Below are 17,919 nucleotides of genomic sequence, written 5' to 3'. Positions count from 1 at the left end.
TAATAGTCGCAAAGAAAATCGTCCTTACATTTAAATATAATATAAGAAAAATATCATATTAGTACAAATAGTTGTATATGTATGTGTATGGTTGCACATCGTAGCCTCCCACCACGACCTAGGGCAATTTGGTAACTAGCGCCCTGCGGAGCTATACAAAGCCGCAGTAAAGGAGCTGGGGAAGGTGTATGGGAGTGCCGGACTTCTTGCGTTGAGCTGGTCCGACGTACCTTGCCGACCCCGTGCAAGGATCTGGATCCCGGCATCCATCAAGGCGCCGGACCAGATCCTCACCATGCTGCAGCGATGCAACCCGCACCTTCCCACCTCGGACTGGCGAGTGGTGAAGGTCGACGAGATGGAAGGGCCAAAAAACCAGGCCATCCTGGAAAGCACAAACACAAACGACCGCGGTGAGTCTCTTTGCAACTTTATCTTTAGTTCAAATCTCGTCATATGCAATAAAGGTAATGACCCCACCTTTACCATTAAGAACCGAACACAGGTAATAGACCTAACTCTCGTCTCTAAGCCAATATTAGAGACAGTAACTCCCTGGAGGGTGCTAGATAAGCACTCTTTCTCGGACCACAGGCATATAGAAACGACCCTCACAACAAACCCCTCAAAACCAGCAGTTTTCTCAAACCAAAGGAAAACAGACTGGCAAAAATACAAAAATATGTTAAGGGAAAAAATCCCAATGGATACCCCCTCATACCCTCAAACAATTGCTAGTCTAAACAAACTAGTTTCAATTTTCACAGAAACCTGCAACTATGCACTAAAAAGGCCTGCCCCAATAGCAAGCCCAAAAGAAAAAGAAAACCTCCCTGGTTGTCAGCAGAACTATCTCCCCTCCGAATGGACTGCAGAACCCGTTTTAACAGGGCCATGGCAGGAAATGGGAGACCCTGTGGACCGCCTACAAGAAAGCCCTTGCAAACTACAAAAAAGCCATCAGGAAAGCAAAGCGATAGCGGCATTCCTTCTGCTCAGAAATGGAAAATACAACTGAAGCACTCAGACTTAGAAAAATACTCTTCAAATCGGCCACAACCTTAGGCTATCTTAAAAGAGCAGATGGCTCCTGGACCAGCACGAGTGAGAAATCTCTGGAGATACTTCTAGACACTCACTTCCCAGGAAACTGCCAAAACGCTCTCACCTCCCAACAAACAAACGCCACACTGGCAAGTATTGAACTGTACATACACCCAAAGGTGCTCCATTGGGCCATACATAGTTCTAAGCCATACAAATCTGCAGGTCCAGACAAAATCATACCCGCAAAAATCCAACATGCAAGAAATATAGCCATAAACTGGCTTCTAGACATTTTTAAAAGGTCCCTACTTCTTGGACACCTACCGCAATGCAGGGAAACCATCACACACGACCCCCAAGGATTTCAGCCCAATTAGTCTGTCATCCTTCCTACTCAAGACCCTTGAAAGAATCATCGGCCTGCATCTGAGATCAACTCTCAATCCAAGTCTCATCACAGACACGCAACACGCCTACAAGAATGGGAAATCGACAGAGACAGCAGTACACTCTCTCGTCTCCAAGATAGAAAATTCAATGTCCCAAAAGGAATGTGCACTGGTAGCTTTCCTGGATATAGAAGGAGCTCTTAACAACGTCATTCCAACCGCGATTACCGGAGCCCTGACAGACCTTTGGGTGGACTCAGAAAAAAGCTTCAATACCACTCTTAACGTGCAAGAAAGCAATAGCACTTAAATGGGGCATGACTCCCTATATAGTAAACTGGATATATACGGCCATCGTCAGACCAATACTACTGTATGGGGTCGTAGTATGGTGGCCGGCCCTGAAAAAGAAATCCAACATAAAAATGCTAGCAAAGATGCAAAGAGCCGCGGCACTCTGCATCAGCAGTGCCTTACGCACCACCCCAAACGAAGACCTAAATGCCATTCTCAACCTCCCAAGCCCAGATCCAGCTGGCATGGAGCTACAGTTACAGCAGCGGCAATCAGGCTTAGAGATACCAAACACATTCAAATAGTCCCCTCCAGGACATACTACTGCACTCCAACGGAGTACATACAAACACCGTTCAACACAATTATCCCAGAGAGGGACGAGTGGAACTCACAGACACCTATACGGACGGGTCAAAACAACAGAACAGAGTAGGAGGAGGAGTTTACTCCAAACAGCTAGACTTACGAATCTCGTTTAGACTCCCCGATCATTGCAGCCTCTTCCAAGCTAAAGTAGCAGCAATAAGGGAGGCCCCAAAACAGGCCCCTAAAACCAAAAACCGGAAAGCTCACACGTAAACATTTTCAGTGGTAGCCAAGCAGCTTTCAAATCGATTGGCTCAATCAGAAGCCACTTAATAACAGTATCGAATTGCCGCTCATCTTTACACGAGATGACACAACAATTCGTAATCAGCCTTATATGGGTACCCGGACACAGGAACATAGAAGGCAACTCCATCGCAGATGAACTAGCTCGAGAAGGCACTCCACTCATACTAGTGGTGGAGGGCATGAGTATGCCTTTAGCCACATGTAAAACCTATACCAAAACAAACAGACAATATGGGAAAATACCACAAGATGGCCAAGATGGCCAAAAATAAGCTGAAAAAGAACGTCAAAACTTTTAAGGTTGACCAGAGCAAACCTCAGCACTGCTATGAGAGTTATCGCAGTGCATTGGTTGATAGGCACCCATGCCAGAAGACTAAATGCCCGGTATAACGTTTTCTGCCTTAGCTGTAGGGACGAAGAAGTGAAAGAAACGGTAGAGCATCTACTATGTCAATGCCCTGCACTGCAAGCGAAAAGACTTGCTCAATTAGGAAGAAGATTCCTGATAGACCTGTCCGACACCGATCCACATCGGACACAAAAATTCACCAGCGCCTCCGGCTGGGGAAACTGCTAACTTCACACGAACCTCGACGGACAAAAGGGGAAAACATACACGGTATCACAATGGAAAATCTAATGGTCTACGTGCGTCGAACCGACGGCCGGTAAAACCTAACCTAACCTAACCTAACCTAACCCTTCGCAGGTACTATACAATTTATTGGGTTCCAATGACCGTGGTGCTGAAGTTGTTTCTGTTCTTAAGTGTCCAAAGTATCTCTCAGCACTTGTGATTAAAACTATTCTCGATCGCGTGGATCACTTGTATCTCACTTTCCAGATACGCGCAGGGCGACAAACACGTCGCGTGCCGTCTTTCGCATGGTCTTGCCATTGACATTGGCGGGCAGTTTGTCGGTGAACTGGACTCCTGCTCTGAGCTGCTTCTGCGTTGCGGGCAACCGCTTGGCCACGTGATCCGCTATCTCCTTTGCCGAAATGGTGCCTCCCTTGCTCCTGACGACCAGTGCACCGGCCGCATCACCCTCCCGCTCGTCGTAGACTCCCACCACCTGGGACAGCCCGCGAAACCGGTCTCGATCTCCGTGGGCCAGTAGTGGGGGCCATTGTACTTGAGGATCTCCTTCTTGCGATCCACTATGTACAGGAAATTCTGCTCGTCGAAGTAGCCCAAATCGCCGGTGTGGAACCAACCCTCAAAGTCGTGCATTCGCCGCGTCTCCACCTGGTTGTAGCCCAATCCTCGTCCACCTAGCCAAATATAATATTTCACATTCCGAATATAATATACCTTCAAAACCACACTCGTACACAACGAAATGAATGATTTTATAAATGATTCAAACGTGGATGGAAATGTCTCCTAGATATCTTAGTAACATATCTTAATTAATGTGTTTGGCGTGTCTAGTTTTAATTAGAAAAAAATAGTTTTAATTGTCAAAATCCCATAATGCATACATAATACAAATTTAATTACATTGCTAATAAAGAAAGCAATCCGCTAGATTTTAAATAAATAACATTGTTGGGTCATGCAGCGGCCAAAGCTGTGGAGTAGACTAATTATACCCGTTACTCGTAGAGTAAAAGAGTATACTAGATTCGTTGTAAAGTATGTAACAGGCAAAAGGAAGCGTTTCCGACCATATAAAGTATATATATTCTTGATCAGGATCAATAGCCGAGTCGATCTGGCCATGTCCGTCTGTCCGTCCGTCTGTCCGTCCGTATGAACGTCGAGATCTCAGGAACTACTAAAGCTAGAAAGTTGAGAAGAAAGTTGCCAAGAAACGTTCTGCCACGCCCACTATGACGCCTACAAACCGCCAAAAACTGTGTTTAAGACTCTCCTTTTCCCTTCCACTAGCTGAGTAACGTGTATCAGATAGTCGGGGAACTCGACTATAGCGTTCTCTCTTGTTTTATACTCTTAATATTGTAAGCCGAAATAGTCATTAATAGCACTTGCGATGCCCATAGTGCATCGCACTCTCTCTCTCTCTCTTTGTTATCTACTCCCTCTTCGTTATCTACCTACATTAAGCTCGGGCGCTGCATTTCGGCTGTCTGTCCGGCCAATTGTCACTTCTTCGTTTTTCGGCAATGGCTCAACTCAATAGCTAAACAAACATGATTGTCAAAGTTTATTATTAAGTATGAAAGAAAGAAACACAAAAGAAGAACAGCTTAATTCTCATTTGTATCAGTTCACTTATACGACGACTTTGAATTCTCGCGACTCGGTATAAACCAGAATATTTGAATTTTACCAGGTGTGTTATTGAATTCTTATTTCATAGAACCCTTTCTCGCAACGAATTCCTCTTGCGCCACTCGTCGAAGTGTCTTTCCATTTGGTTTGGCTGGTAGCTTATCCGTAAACTGGACGCCAGCATAGAGCTGCTTTTGAAAGTAGGGAAGCCTCCTGGCCACATGATCAGAAATCTCCTTGGCGGTAATTGAGGAACCACTACGCTTCACCACCAGTGCACCAGCAGCATCGCCCTGATCATCGGAGACGCTGATGACGCAAACTTCCTCCACGTTGGGCAACTCTGAGATGACGCCCTCGATCTCAGAGGGACAGTAGTCTTCTGCCTGGTACCTGCGGATATCCTTTTTGCGGTCCACCACATAGAGCTGGTTCTGGTCATCGAAGTAGCCTAGATCGCCGGTATGAACCCATCCTTTGTCGTCCTGAGTTCGTTGAGTCTCCACTGGGTTACCATAGTATCCTTTCCAGGGAAGGCCAGTGTGCACATAGATCTCTCCCTGCTCGTTGTAACCCAGGCTCTTGCCATCATCGTCCACGATCCGAATCTTTATGCCCGAACGCGGCTTGCCTGCAGTGTTGACGTTTCCGAGTCCGATATTATAGGATACAACTCCTACCTCAGTCAATGCGTATATTGAAACCAACTTTGCATTTGGACAGAGCTCTTGCATTTTCTTCAATGTGGTCATGGACGTGAATCCGCCTCCATAGGCCACGCTGCGAATGGACGCCAAGGCTTCTTTCGTTGCCCCGGGAAATGCGGTCAGAGTAGACAAATGGTGAGGAGGCAATATAACTGTGTTGATCCTGTACTTCTCAACAAGCTTTACAAAGTATTCCGGTGAAAATGGTTTGTTAGTTATAATCCGGGTGCAGCCCACCACAGTGCTCCAGATTATTAACCATAGGCTACTGTACCAATCCAGACTAGTGGCGGCCAATGCGACCGATTCGCTGCTCAGCATACTGTCAGAGAAATTAGCGATGAAGAACCTTATAAAATAATGTATCAAAAATTCTCACTTGGTGTCCAAGAAGAGAGCTCTGTTGGAAATACAGACAGCCTTGGGTAAGCCAGTGGTTCCCGAAGAGCAGTAGATGGCCACGGTCTGTTCACCTCCTTCCCTCAGAGGTTCTGGCCTAGGGTAAAAAGTATTATTTTCCCATTTGTGTATATATGTATATTGAACACTCACTGGTAAAACATTTCTGTGGTAGTTGGCTCCAAAAAGGTATCGATATGGGGCACTCCTTCAACAGAGTCAGTAATCGTGAAAATCTCTGGCTGCCATCCTTTAGCTGCAACACGGAGTTTCTCGTGGTCCTGACCATCGCAGAAAATCACAGTTGGTTTGGTTATCGAGAAAATGTGTGTCAAAGTGGCTGAAATCAGGAAGATTTATGTGGTTATGTAATGGCTTATGCCCTTTGATCACCAACCTTCGTCCGACACGGGATTAACCGCGTGGAAGGGTGTTCCATTTAAAAGGCAGGCCACAGCTACAGGAGCTACGTATGTGGAGTTTTTGGCCGCAATCCCAATTACATCTGTATGCTTAAGTCCTTTTTTCTTCAGGATCTGGGCAATCCGAATGGCCCAAGTGATTACCTGCCCAAAGGTCATTTCCACACCATCCACATCGATTATCTGTTGAGGTGGTTGGCAGTGTTATTAAAGCAGTTGTAATGAAAAATCATTGTGATCGATTGGACTTACCTGACAAACGTTTCTGGACCAGTTCCTCATCTCTTTGCAAATTACACTACCAATGGATGTCTCATCGGTGTAGGTGTTGGCCCGCTTGGCTCCACTCCAGATACGGTCCCTCGCATCGTAAGTTGTTGGCAGTCCCTGCATTTTTGGGGCGTTTCTTTTCGGCCGAAATCAAAAGTACTTCTGTCCGTCGGAGATGGGAAAGACGGTATATATAGCGGAAGGGAACTTCAAAAACTTCCAGTAAAAGAAGACCTTCATCAACTGTCTTATCTCACCCTATCTCAATCAATATAATAGTGTCACGAGTTATAGTTGTATTATTACGAGTTATAATTGGATTATTATAGAAATAAGCAAACAGAACATTAACTCTTATTCGGCATTTTTTAATCTTATCAGTTTTTATAAAAGAATTAGTGGTTAAAATTCACACTATCTTAACCAGCTTCAGTGTGTTCCAAGTTAAATGGGTTTTTGTAAAACGTTTGGCACCTTGGAAATAAAACGAGATAAGATAAGAACACACTCCATTCACTAAATGGACGTATGCTAATGACACGTGTATGAATCATATGTGAATTCTATCTAATCGAATTTCCACTATATTTGACTATATTTGTGCAACAAAAGTAAGTCTCGTGACTACGCTTATCACAGTGAACCCATAGCTCATAGAATCTATAGCAACTACTCTTCACGGCCTCCGAACGAACAAAAATAAAATGGGGATTATAACCCTTCGTAGGTACTACACAATTTATTGGGTTCCAAAGGTCACCTTATTGTCGAGGGCCCTTCTCAGCCATGGTGCTGAAGTTGTTTCTGTTCTTAAGTGTCTCAATTATCTCCCAGCACTTGTGATTAAAACTATTCTCGATCGCGTGGATCACTTGTATCTCACTTTCCAGATACGCGCAGGGCGACAAACACGTCGCGTGCCGTCTTTCGCATGGTCTTGCCATTGACATTGGCGGGCAGTTTGTCGGTGAACTGGACTCCTGCTCTGAGCTGCTTCTGCGTTGCGGGCAACCGCTTGGCCACGTGATCCGCTATCTCCTTTGCCGAAATGGTGCCTCCCTTGCTCCTGACGACCAGTGCACCGGCCGCATCACCCTCCCGCTCGTCGTAGACTCCCACCACGCACACATCCTGCACCTGGGACAGTTCCGCGATAACGGTCTCGATCTCCGTTGGCCAGTAGTGGAGGCCATTGTACTTGAGGATCTCCTTCTTGCGATCCACTATGTACAGGAAATTCTGCTCGTCGAAGTAGCCCAAATCGCCGGTGTGGAACCAACCCTCAAAGTCCTGCATTCGCCGCGTCTCCACTGGATTGCCGTAGTACCCATTCCAGGCCTGACCCGTGTGCACATAGATCTCTCCCACCTGGTTGTAGCCCAAGCTCTTGCCATCCTCGTCCACGATGCGTATTTTAATGCCCGGCACAGGCCTGCCCGCCGAGGAGACGTTGCTGATTCCGATGTTGATCGTGATGGCGCCCACCTCTGTCATCCCGTATCCCGAGTTGAACATGGCTGTCTTGCAGAGCTCCTGCGATCGCTGCAACGTGGCCAACGATATCGAACCACCGCCGTAGTTAAGGTGCGTGATGGAGGCCATAGCATCCGGCTTCGCATCCGGACAGGTGATCAAAGCGGAGAGGTGACGCGGCGGCAGCACAGCATAGTTGATCTTGTACTTCTTCACCAGCCCCACAAAGTACTCCGGAGTAAAGGCTTTGTTGCTGATAATGCGGGTGCAACCGAATACGGTGCTGAACACAAAAGCCCACAAACCCGTGATCCAGTCCAGACAGCTTCCTACATAGATAACCGACTGACTGGTGACCAACCTGATAGGATATATAGCCCTTAAGTTATACAATCGGTACATTATGAAGTTGGACTCACATGCTGTCCTGGATCAGAATGCTGTTGGAAATGCAGACTGCCTTGGGCAAGCCAGTGGTTCCAGAGGAGCAGAGGATGGCTACGGTTTGATCACCTCCTTCCTTCAACACTTCCGGTCTACGGGGAAACACGATACGTTGTTGAATTTTTAAAGTTCCAACCACTCTCATACTTACTGATAAAACTTTTCTGTGGTTGTGGGGTCCAACAAGGTCTCGATGGCCTGGACTCCTTCAACATGATCCGTGAGGGTAAAGATTTCCGGATGCCATCCTACCGTAGCCTTATGAACTTTGTCGTACTCGTGTCCATCACAAAATATCAGTGTGGGCTTGGTGATCGAAAACACATGCAACAAGGTTGCTATACAAAAAATAAATTTATTACATTTTTATTTAGTTTTCCTTAGACTGTACTTACCATCATCTAGCACCGGATTGACCGAATGGAATGGGGTGCCATTCATCAAACAGGCCACTCCAAGAGGCATAACATAAGTTGAGTTTTTGGCTGCAATTCCAATGACATCCTTGTGGTTAAGACCCCTCTTCTTAAGGTACTGGGCAATCCGGATGGCCCAGGTGAGACCTTGCTCGAAGGTGACAGTTACTCCATCTATATCACATATCTGGAGGAGCAGGATTTGTTGATATATACTAAATATATAGGGAATCGTTTCCGCACAGACTCACCTGGCACACATTCTTGGGCCAGTTCTTCATGTTATTGAAGATGATCTTGCCCACGGAGGTGTCATAGTTGTAGATGGAGTTGCGCTTGGCTCCGCTCCAGACATTATCCTTTTCGTTGTAGGTGGTGGGTATCATAGCCATGTTGTGGTTACCTCATATAACTTTTTAGCCGTTACAAAATGCAGTAGACTGTGGTGAACGCAGGTGAGTGCAGTTCTATTTATAAGGAGCCAGAACTCCGGGATTGCAGTCTCGATAGACACCTTGAGTGGATCCACTGCAAGTGGCTAACACCTGTACCATCTTATCTGTGCCTGCTGAAGATAGTGCACCAATAGATTCGCCCCTGGCCCTGACTATTTTATACCCTGCTCCAGAGTCTTGAGGAAACCCATATCTTCAATCTTAATGCATTAATCCGATGCATTGTTTTGATAGCCTACCAGCAGACTTAAACCACCTTTTAAACTGATATTCCCGCTAATACCACATACTTAATCCACTCAACTGCATTTATAGGGAATTAGGGCATACTTAAATGTGGAGTAAATATGTAAGTGGCATTCAGAAAATGACCTATCTAATCTTTCTAGTTCAATGCTAAACCGAAGCAAGTAAAAATCCCAACTAACCACTGAATAACAAATATATATGTACGTTTTAATAGGAAAAATCTGCCAAAGTAAAACACCTGACTGGTATCTGTGATACAAATCACGCAACCTAAACAATACTGCAGGAAGTGCCACAGTAATTCGATCAGTGCCAGTTTCAATTACTCATCAGATTTAAAACACACCATGACAAGATTTACGGGTTGTTAATCCTTTTGTTACCTCGCATTCCTGATTAGAGGTTTAAGTAGCCTAAGTCTTGTTATTGTCGTTCAGGGTTTATTAACTCGGTTGTTCGATCGGTAGGAACTCATATTTATTAACATACCACCGTATGATTATATTTTATTCTGATTAGTAAGCAATTTTCAAACATTTTTTAAAGTTTTCAACAATAATTTGGCTCTGCAGAATTTAAGCTCTGTCTAGATTTGTATACTATTTTGATAGATTTAAAAATCTTCTATTAAACAATTTTTAAAATCAGCTTAAGTACATTAATTTATTGTTCTCCACTTCTTTTTATCAGCAAATGTAATATGTGCAATTTCAATTTTAAAATGCGGTTGATCCAAATTATCTGGCATCTCTTGGTACCGTCTGGCATCCGTGCGAGCAGCTGTCAGATCAGCTGTTTTTGTCGCTAGCCCTGGTTTGGGAAAATTTCACGGCCAACAACCGAAATTCGCGGTCAAAATTCGCGGAAGTGAGGTCTTTAGTTTTATGTAATGTTTAGGTGACGCGGAATTATCTCCTAGAACTGCGCTAATTGTCCCACTCTGCCATGTTCACCTACCACCTCGGGCTGGTGGTCCGCTGCGCGCGGCAGAAGCCGCTGTTCCTTTGGGCGCCCGCCTGCCACATGAGCGGTCTCAGTCCGCTGAAGGAATACGAGAAGCGTGTTAGTTCTGGCCAACTGATGACCGACAACAGGCAGCTGCAGACGATGAAGGAGCTGGATGCGCTGTATCACAAGATTCAGGGGTATAAACCCAGTTATAGGTCGGGCAGCGGTGGAGGCGGAGGATTCTTCAGCTCTCTCTTCGGTAGGAAATCCTCCCCCGAAGACGACGATCAGGATGATCCTAACGCTGGCAGTCACGCTCCCCAGGGCCTGTACCTGTACGGCAGCGTGGGAGTCGGCAAGACCACTCTGATGGACCTCTTCTTCGACTGCTGCACACAGGTAAGTGCTAATTGAGTATTCCTCAAGCCCCTTTCACATGAGCGTGACTTTCAGATTGATCGCAAGCAGCGCGTCCATTTCACTTCGTTCATGAACAGCGTTCACACCCGCATCCATGAGGCCAAGCAAAGACAAGGACCCGTTGACCGGGCCTTCAACTCTGAGAAGCCAGCACCCTTTGATCCCACAAGACCGGTTGCCGACTTGATCGCCAGCGAGTCCTGGTTGATATGCTTTGATGAGTTCCAGGTAACGGACATAGCCGACGCCATGGTGCTAAAGCGATTGTTTACCCACCTTTTCCGCCATGGCATTGTGGTTGTGGCCACCAGCAATCGGCATCCAGAGGATCTGTACAAGAACGGACTGCAGCGCACGAACTTTCTACCCTTCATTGCGTTGCTTCAGCGTCGCTGTAAGGTGTCCCAATTGGATTCCATTGACTACCGACGGATAGCCCAGTCTGGCGACACCAACTACTTCGTCAAAGGCCAAACGGATGCGGATGGCAGTATGAATCGCATGTTCAAGATCCTGTGCGCCGAGGAAAACGATATTATCCGGCCGCGAACCCTGACTCATTTTGGACGAGATCTGACCTTCAATCGCACTTGTGGTCAAGTGCTGGACAGCACCTTCGCGGAACTCTGTGATCGCGTAAGCAAAGGATTAATATAATATCTGGCCCATACTCATGACATTTCCCGCATTAGCCTTTGGCTGGCAGTGATTTTTTACAGATATCGCAATTCTTTCACACCGTCCTCATCCGTGATGTGCCCCAACTGACCCTCGATGTGAAGGCGCAGATGCGACGATTTATTACGCTCATAGATACCCTTTATAATAACCGTGTGCGTGTGGTGATATCGTCCGATGTTGCACTGGAGAATTTGTTTAGCTTTTCTGGAGGTTCCAAAACTCTATCTGATTCTGAACGGACCTTAATGGACGACTTAAAAATAGTAAGTGACGCATTTTAAGCTAACTCATTTTTCCACCATTGAAATCAACCCTTTCTTCTTCACAGAACGAATCCAAATCCAGTTTCTTCACCGGCGAGGAAGAGTTGTTCGCCTTCGATCGCACACTATCTCGGCTCTACGAAATGCAGAAGCGGGAGTACTGGGAGCAGTGGGCCAAACATCGATGAATACCTATGTCACAAAGCAGTAGTTCAATTAGCGCTATTAAATTATATGTTTTCTACCTCGGTGTTGCGGAAATTTAACATCCAGAATATCTTGTACTTACAACTTTCATATCAAAAATGCAATATTAAGAATAGGTGCAACTTGCAAGTATTAAAGCAATAAAAGTAGACAAAGTTACCTATGCGATTACCTTTATCAAACACTCAGTTGTTGAGTTTTACTTCGTACGTTATGAATAAAAAATAATTTTTCACATCGTTGATCTTTTAACGGAATCCAGCTTAGAAATTATCAGTTAATACGAGCGGTCTGGCAACGCCATCATCAGCTGTCCAACAAGCAAATTGATAAGATTTCTCCCATGTTTTTCGGTTGAGGTTGAGGAGAAGATTAGAGGTCGCTAGCGATCGAAAGATTTTATCTTCAAGTGAAATTTTGTGCGGTAAATAAACGGGTTTGACAGCAATGGGCAGCATGGATGTGAAGGAACTGGAAGTAAACAAAACCCTGCCCTTTGGTAAGAAATCACTCCATACAACGATCTCAAATATAAACGAGTATGCATGTATATATTTCGCAGACCCCTCCCTGCTTAAGGTGAACATCTCGCTGCGCCAGGTCGAGGAGATCGCCATGACAGTGTCCCAGCGGTGCCATGTCAGCGGAGCCAACGAAATCGCATGGGCGTTGAGGGCTCTGATGCTGACGGATCTGACCACCTTGGCTGGCGATGATACGGCGGCCAATGTCCGCAGACTGTGCCTCCGCGCATGCTATCCCTTCGAGCCGCAGTTCTTCGACAGGTTCTTTGACCGGGCTCTCATCCCAGAGATGCACACGGCAGCCGTTTGCGTTTATCCGGCCAGGGTAAAGGATGCCTATACCACTCTACAGCAGTACGACAAATTGGATAAAGTGGCCATTGCAGCGGTGGCTACGGGCTTTCCCACGGGCCAGTATGGCCTGCAGACCCGTCTGCAGGAGATCAGCCACGCCATCCTGGCTGGTGCCACAGAGATCGATATTGTGATCAATCGCCAGTTGGCCCTTGTTGGCGACTGGGAGGCCATGTACAACGAGGTGGTCCTTATGCGCAGTGCCTGTGGACAAAGGGCTCACCTTAAAACTATTCTTGCCATCGGGGAGCTGGGAACCATGGAGAACGTAAGATCAACGTCGCCTAATCACTAGAAATAGTGTTCTTAATGCAGTTCTTAATGCAGGTCTACAAAGCAGCCATGGTTTGCATGATGGCCGGAGCGGATTTCATAAAGACCTCCACTGGCAAGGAGACGGTCAACGCCACCCTGCCCGTTGGCCTGGTCATGATATTTGCCATTCAGGAATTCAAAAGACGCACGTGCCAGATTGTGGGCCTTAAGCCAGCCGGGGGAGTGAAGACTGTTCGAGATGCAATCGCCTGGATGACGTTGGTTAACGAAACTCTTGGCATCCGCTGGTTGCGCCCTGAGAGGTTCCGTTTTGGAGCTTCCGGACTGCTAGACGACATTGAACGTGTTGTGCGGGAGGGTGTCAAAAAACTCGAGGAGGAGGAGGCTCAGAAAACCGTGCCCGTGTCTCGCGAGGCTGCTGCTGCCGAGACCTTCTGCAAGGAGCTGCGCAAAAAGTAAGAGGCCAACTAGTCGAATTTGTATCCTGGACTTTACTCGCTCTGAGTGCATTTATTGTAGCATTTTTATATAACTGACTAAAACCTATACAAACAAAAAAACCAATCTATGTTCGAGGTTCATCCTGGACTGGAGACTTGTAGTTAAAGGCTAACTGCGCAGGAGCCGCCATCAAATCTTCCTCGGCCTGCTCTTCACCATGCTGCAAGAGCTCTGTGGGCGCAGCGGACTCCTTGTGAGGTTGGTTGTCCGGAATCTTTACCTGCATGTCCACCGCGAAGAAAGAGTCGTCAAAGTTTATTCGGTTGCGCTCGTCCTGCTCCAGATACATGGCCTTGGGCGCAGTTGCGCCTCCCATGGCCCTCTCGTAGGTGTTGAGCCACTTGAGATTGAGGTTGATGTGCTTGTTGGCTGCGTTAAACTTCTTTGGCTTCTTTTTTGGCTTTTCCGCGTAGTAGTTGTGTTCCGCCTTCTGCGGCGGAGGAGCAATCTTCTCCAGCATTCGGCTCTTGGCATCCAGCTTGGGTTCCACGAAGTCGTAGAGCGGTAAATAGAAGTTATACGGTTGCTCCGTTGGCGGCAACATTCGCTGTGGGGGCTGCACTTGCTCCTGCACCTGACTGCTGGCCTCCGCCATGGCATCTTCCTCTAGAGCCGGGGCAAAGATTTCCCCAGCACGCCGGAGTAGGCTCTCTAAACGCTCTATAGTGATGATGTGTGGATGGATGAGCTGGACATCGTCATGCAGCTGTGCCCGCCGAGCTGCCGGGGGCTTGGCGACCACGCTGCAGCAAAAGGCGCACAACAATAACTGCAAGGATGGGAAAACTTAGTCCGATTTTTTCACTGAGTGGTGGGACGCAACTCACAACCAGTAAACCATTCATGTCCAATTATTGCAATAGCTCTGAACGAATTACTTTCTGCTCTTCATAGGCAGTGCTCCGAATCAACCACCTTCACTTTCTTAGATCTGAAACGATGTGAGGCCTCCTTGGAGCAGGCCAATTCATTTATACTGGCGCAACGTACTCGAAACGGAAGCTCGGAAGTCTCCGCCATCAATGGCCAACAAAAACCTGCACGGACTCTGGTTGGCTGGGAGAAAACTAGTTTCCCACACAAGAAATAAATATGTAACGAGCCAAACTAGACTGCACATGTATGCACATGCCCGAGCGCATAATAATGTTAATGTAACAGCAATGGTGATACCGATGCTGGAGTTGAACAAACTGGAACCGCCAGAGACGAACCGTTTGCCACTCATAATGAGTCCAAGCGAGCGATTGCCTCCTGCCAAGTCGTCGAAATTGTCCAATTTCAGGCAGTGGCCAGGGAAAAGTCGGGCGGTCCAAGAGCTGCGCGGTGCCAGTGCATTGACCCACACAATTATTTCCGCAGCTTTGGGGACGAATGTGTGAACCCGTTTCGATTGTTTCGACTCATTGCCCGTAAAAGTGCAAGTTCAAAGCTGCAGGAAATGCTAAACGACAGCATTATAGCAAAAGTGTAACGGCCACAACTTGTTCGTTGACTCGATCATCGAAAATCACTGGGTTGTGTTAAACATATGTGGGATTTATTCAACATATCAGCTCATTCCTATTCCTATCACGATTGTCGCAACTCGGGCAGTCCCTTAATTATAACATCCAGTGCCTTCAGGTCCTTATTGACGGTATCGCTCAGCACCTCCATTGCGCGCTGCTGCATGGTCAGGAAGGTCTTCATCTCATCCTCCGCTTCCTTGTCGAGGGCATACTCGGCTCCTCCGTTGGCGGCGAACTGATTGCGCTGCATGCGCATCTGGGAGAGCAGCTCGCTGAGTCGGCCCTTGAATTGGGTGGGTGCGGACACGACAGCTTGCATGTTCTGAAGCTTGGTCCGCATGGCCTCCTCCTCGGGCGTCAGGGAAGTGCCTACCTTGCGGGTGCACTCTTGCTTCACTATTATCTGGCGTAGAAGAATATACATTTCTAAATAAAAAACCATTAAGCAGGGAATTTAACTATTTGTCTTACCCTTAGTATGCGATGACCAAGCTCGGCCAGTTTCCGTTTATGTTCAAGAATCTTCGCTGTAGCCGTGGCGTGACGCTGCCTGAGTTCTGTCAGCTCACCTTCCACTTTTTTAATGTACAATGCATGCGTGTCCGTTTCTTGCTCCTGGCACTTAACGCGCCACTTCAAGTCGTTAAAGCCCACCATTGGCACTGGTATAAATTTACTAGGATCTGGATTATCGGAATTGGCCTGACGCCACATGCGCGGATCCACGCCTCGGGGTGGATTTTCAAGATACTCCTTTAATTGATCCTCGTCGGGTAATACCAGAGCCAAAGCCTCCACAACCCCTAGATTATTTAGCTGAGGTTTCAACGATGCCTGATTTAGGTAGTTTGAGAGTTCCGTGGCCAATATACGCTTGCTTTCGTTGGGAGCATGCTGAAGCTTCTCCTCCACGTAGATAACCATTTGGCACTTCTTGTTCTCTAGCTCCTTGATGGAATCTATGTGAACCAGCATGTTCGGCTTGCTGCCAAACAAACTGTGAAGCGTTTGAACCACTTGTTGCTGGTGTGGCCTAAAATGAAATCAATTAATACCATGAAGTCAAAAAGCGCAAAAAAACCTACTTAACAGCTGACAGTTCTCTGCAGAAATTAAGAGCCACCAGTCCCAACTTGTTATCCTTGCCCGGCATCCGACTGTACCCTATGGCCTTGAACCGGCACATCACGTTTTCCGGTGTAATGTCCACCGGAGCCGCACTCTGGGAGTAGAACATCTTCCCAGTGCCCCACGTAGCCTGCAAGTAGTTCCATTTAGCCACTATTTTGTCCCGGTCATCGCCAAAAATGGACACATTTAGAATGGATTGGGCAAACGCCTCGTCGGCCGAAATGGGCGCTGGCTGCTGTTGCGGTTGTCCAAGCATGAAGCTGGTGCCGCCGAATCCACCGAATCCCGGCGTAACTGTTGTATTAGCTGGTTTTCCAAAGGCTGTGAATCGTAAACCAGGTTAGGAATACCACAGAAAAACAAATGGGCTTATTTAACTCACTGGATCCGAAGGCTCCGCCCCCAAAGCCAGTGGACTGGTTGGTGCCGAAACCGCCAAAAGCAGGTGCCGAGGTTGTGGTTGTTCCAAAGCCTGAAAATCCACTTGCGGGCGCTGTACTCGCAGCTGCCTGTTGGCCGAATCCGCTAAATGCAGGTGGTGCTGCACTAGTCGATGGAGCGCCGAACAGACTGGCCTGACTCGTTGCCGGAGCTGCTCCAAAGCCGGCAAACCCGCCTCCTCCAAGACCCGTGCCCGCTGTTGTGGTCGTCGCCGCTCCAAAGGCCGGAGCACTGCCAAAGGCGGAGCCGCCAAAGGCAGAAGTTGCTGTGGCGGCACCAAAAGCCGGGGCTGCAGCGGTTGCTCCGAAGGCGGAACCTGCTCCGAAGGCAGATGCAGCCGGTTGGGCGCCAAAAGCCGGAGTTGATGTGGCCTGTGTTCCGAAAGCGGGTGCTGGCTGGCTGGCTGCAGGGGTGCCGCCAAACGGCGATCCGAAGAGACCACCGGCTGCTGAGCAAAGAGATAAGAAGACCGTAAATGGGTCAGTGTTTTGAAAGCTATGCTTCTGCCTTGGACTCTTATCTGCTATTTCGGGTTCCCAAATATTAAGCTGCCCTTAGTTTGTTTCAAGCACTGGTTGCCTGCTGGTCGTGGAAAATGCCTCTGGTTTTCATATTGCTGATCCTCGTGCTGGGTTTCGTAGGATACGTCGCCTATGTGGTCCACAAAAAGGGGTGAGCATCTTTGTCTATCCACACGCTTAAAGAACGCTGCAACCCCGTAACCTGCTCCACATCCAGCATCGATCCTAAGGACATACGCATTCACAGCCTGCAGGACGCCAAGAAGCTGCTGAAGCCTCCGCCAAGTGGAAGTGGACCCCACCAATACCTGGAAAAAAGGGCATGAGGTCTTGTTTACGGAAACTCACTTTTGGTCGGCGTGCTTGTTGCTCCAAGCGACGTGTTGGCTCCGAAGAAGGACATGATGCGGAATTCTCAAGGACGATACTTTGCCGCAGAGTTCGGATTGCCTTTCCTAAGGGCCGACTTTGTATATCTCTATTTTGTTGTAATAAAATTAGTCTTAATCCTAATAAACGTAAAATTTTGGCGCTTTCTAGCAGTGTTACCAGATTGTAAACGGGCTCTCTCCGTTGCACAAAACAACACTTAATTTGACTTAAATAGTTTGGTAACACTACCGAGCGGACTAAATTATCGATAGTCTTACCCCCGATATCAGATTGTTAGTACATTTTAATTTGAAATTTGGCGGTTACCTCAACGATCCCATCTA

The 17,919-nt window shown here is 47.3% G+C and overlaps 6 protein-coding genes and 1 pseudogene across 8 annotated transcripts; 3 read left to right on the top strand and 4 right to left on the bottom strand.

Annotated features, from left to right (window-relative positions):
* Positions 1 to 3,112: 3,112 nt before the first annotated feature.
* LOC6530110 lies at positions 3,113 to 6,665 on the bottom strand (annotated as a pseudogene).
* Positions 6,666 to 7,099: 434 nt separating this feature from the next.
* Positions 7,100 to 9,169, bottom strand: LOC6530109 (luciferin 4-monooxygenase). Its single transcript, XM_002091019.3, has 5 exons — positions 8,973 to 9,169; positions 8,701 to 8,908; positions 8,457 to 8,643; positions 8,281 to 8,397; positions 7,100 to 8,222 (listed from the first exon to the last, which is right to left on the bottom strand). The coding sequence occupies exons 1-5, from the start codon at positions 9,111 to 9,113 to the stop codon at positions 7,268 to 7,270; spliced, it is 1,608 nt and encodes a 535-aa protein (XP_002091055.1). The 5' UTR covers positions 9,114 to 9,169; the 3' UTR covers positions 7,100 to 7,267.
* A 1,045-nt stretch (positions 9,170 to 10,214) lies between these two features.
* On the top strand, positions 10,215 to 12,103 carry LOC6530108 (putative ATPase N2B). Its single transcript, XM_002091018.4, has 4 exons — positions 10,215 to 10,772; positions 10,827 to 11,429; positions 11,486 to 11,737; positions 11,803 to 12,103. The coding sequence occupies exons 1-4, from the start codon at positions 10,371 to 10,373 to the stop codon at positions 11,923 to 11,925; spliced, it is 1,380 nt and encodes a 459-aa protein (XP_002091054.1). The 5' UTR covers positions 10,215 to 10,370; the 3' UTR covers positions 11,926 to 12,103.
* Positions 12,104 to 12,137: 34 nt separating this feature from the next.
* LOC6530107 (deoxyribose-phosphate aldolase) lies at positions 12,138 to 13,662 on the top strand. The gene is made up of 3 exons (XM_002091017.4): positions 12,138 to 12,443; positions 12,507 to 13,090; positions 13,150 to 13,662. Exons 1-3 carry the CDS (start codon positions 12,392 to 12,394, stop codon positions 13,555 to 13,557), a joined length of 1,044 nt encoding a protein of 347 aa, XP_002091053.1. The 5' UTR covers positions 12,138 to 12,391; the 3' UTR covers positions 13,558 to 13,662.
* On the bottom strand, positions 13,570 to 15,041 carry LOC6530106. Its single transcript, XM_002091016.3, has 2 exons — positions 14,427 to 15,041; positions 13,570 to 14,368 (listed from the first exon to the last, which is right to left on the bottom strand). The coding sequence occupies exons 1-2, from the start codon at positions 14,442 to 14,444 to the stop codon at positions 13,664 to 13,666; spliced, it is 723 nt and encodes a 240-aa protein (XP_002091052.1). The 5' UTR covers positions 14,445 to 15,041; the 3' UTR covers positions 13,570 to 13,663.
* A 76-nt stretch (positions 15,042 to 15,117) lies between these two features.
* On the bottom strand, positions 15,118 to 17,769 carry LOC6530105 (probable nucleoporin Nup54). 3 transcript variants are annotated; one of them, XM_015197111.2, is made up of 6 exons: positions 17,753 to 17,769; positions 17,552 to 17,681; positions 16,624 to 17,130; positions 16,196 to 16,562; positions 15,582 to 16,143; positions 15,118 to 15,513 (listed from the first exon to the last, which is right to left on the bottom strand). In XM_015197111.2, the coding sequence occupies exons 2-6, from the start codon at positions 17,604 to 17,606 to the stop codon at positions 15,172 to 15,174; spliced, it is 1,833 nt and encodes a 610-aa protein (XP_015052597.1). In that variant the 5' UTR covers positions 17,607 to 17,681; positions 17,753 to 17,769; the 3' UTR covers positions 15,118 to 15,171. The 3 variants fall into 3 exon arrangements, with proteins under 3 accessions (XP_015052597.1, XP_002091051.1, XP_039228471.1); XM_002091015.3 differs by lacking the exon at positions 17,753 to 17,769 and having other exon boundaries at positions 17,552 to 17,746; XM_039372537.1 differs by lacking the exon at positions 17,753 to 17,769 and having other exon boundaries at positions 16,624 to 17,127; positions 17,552 to 17,746.
* Positions 17,134 to 17,545, top strand: LOC26536242. Its single transcript, XM_015197476.2, has 2 exons — positions 17,134 to 17,354; positions 17,421 to 17,545. The coding sequence occupies exons 1-2, from the start codon at positions 17,278 to 17,280 to the stop codon at positions 17,527 to 17,529; spliced, it is 186 nt and encodes a 61-aa protein (XP_015052962.1). The 5' UTR covers positions 17,134 to 17,277; the 3' UTR covers positions 17,530 to 17,545.
* Positions 17,770 to 17,919: the final 150 nt, after the last annotated feature.

The sequence above is a fragment of the Drosophila yakuba genome, chromosome 2R (genome assembly GCF_016746365.2).
Source record: "Drosophila yakuba strain Tai18E2 chromosome 2R, Prin_Dyak_Tai18E2_2.1, whole genome shotgun sequence".
Taxonomy (NCBI): Eukaryota; Metazoa; Arthropoda; class Insecta; order Diptera; family Drosophilidae; genus Drosophila; species Drosophila yakuba.
This window is presented reverse-complemented; position numbering and strand designations above follow the sequence as displayed.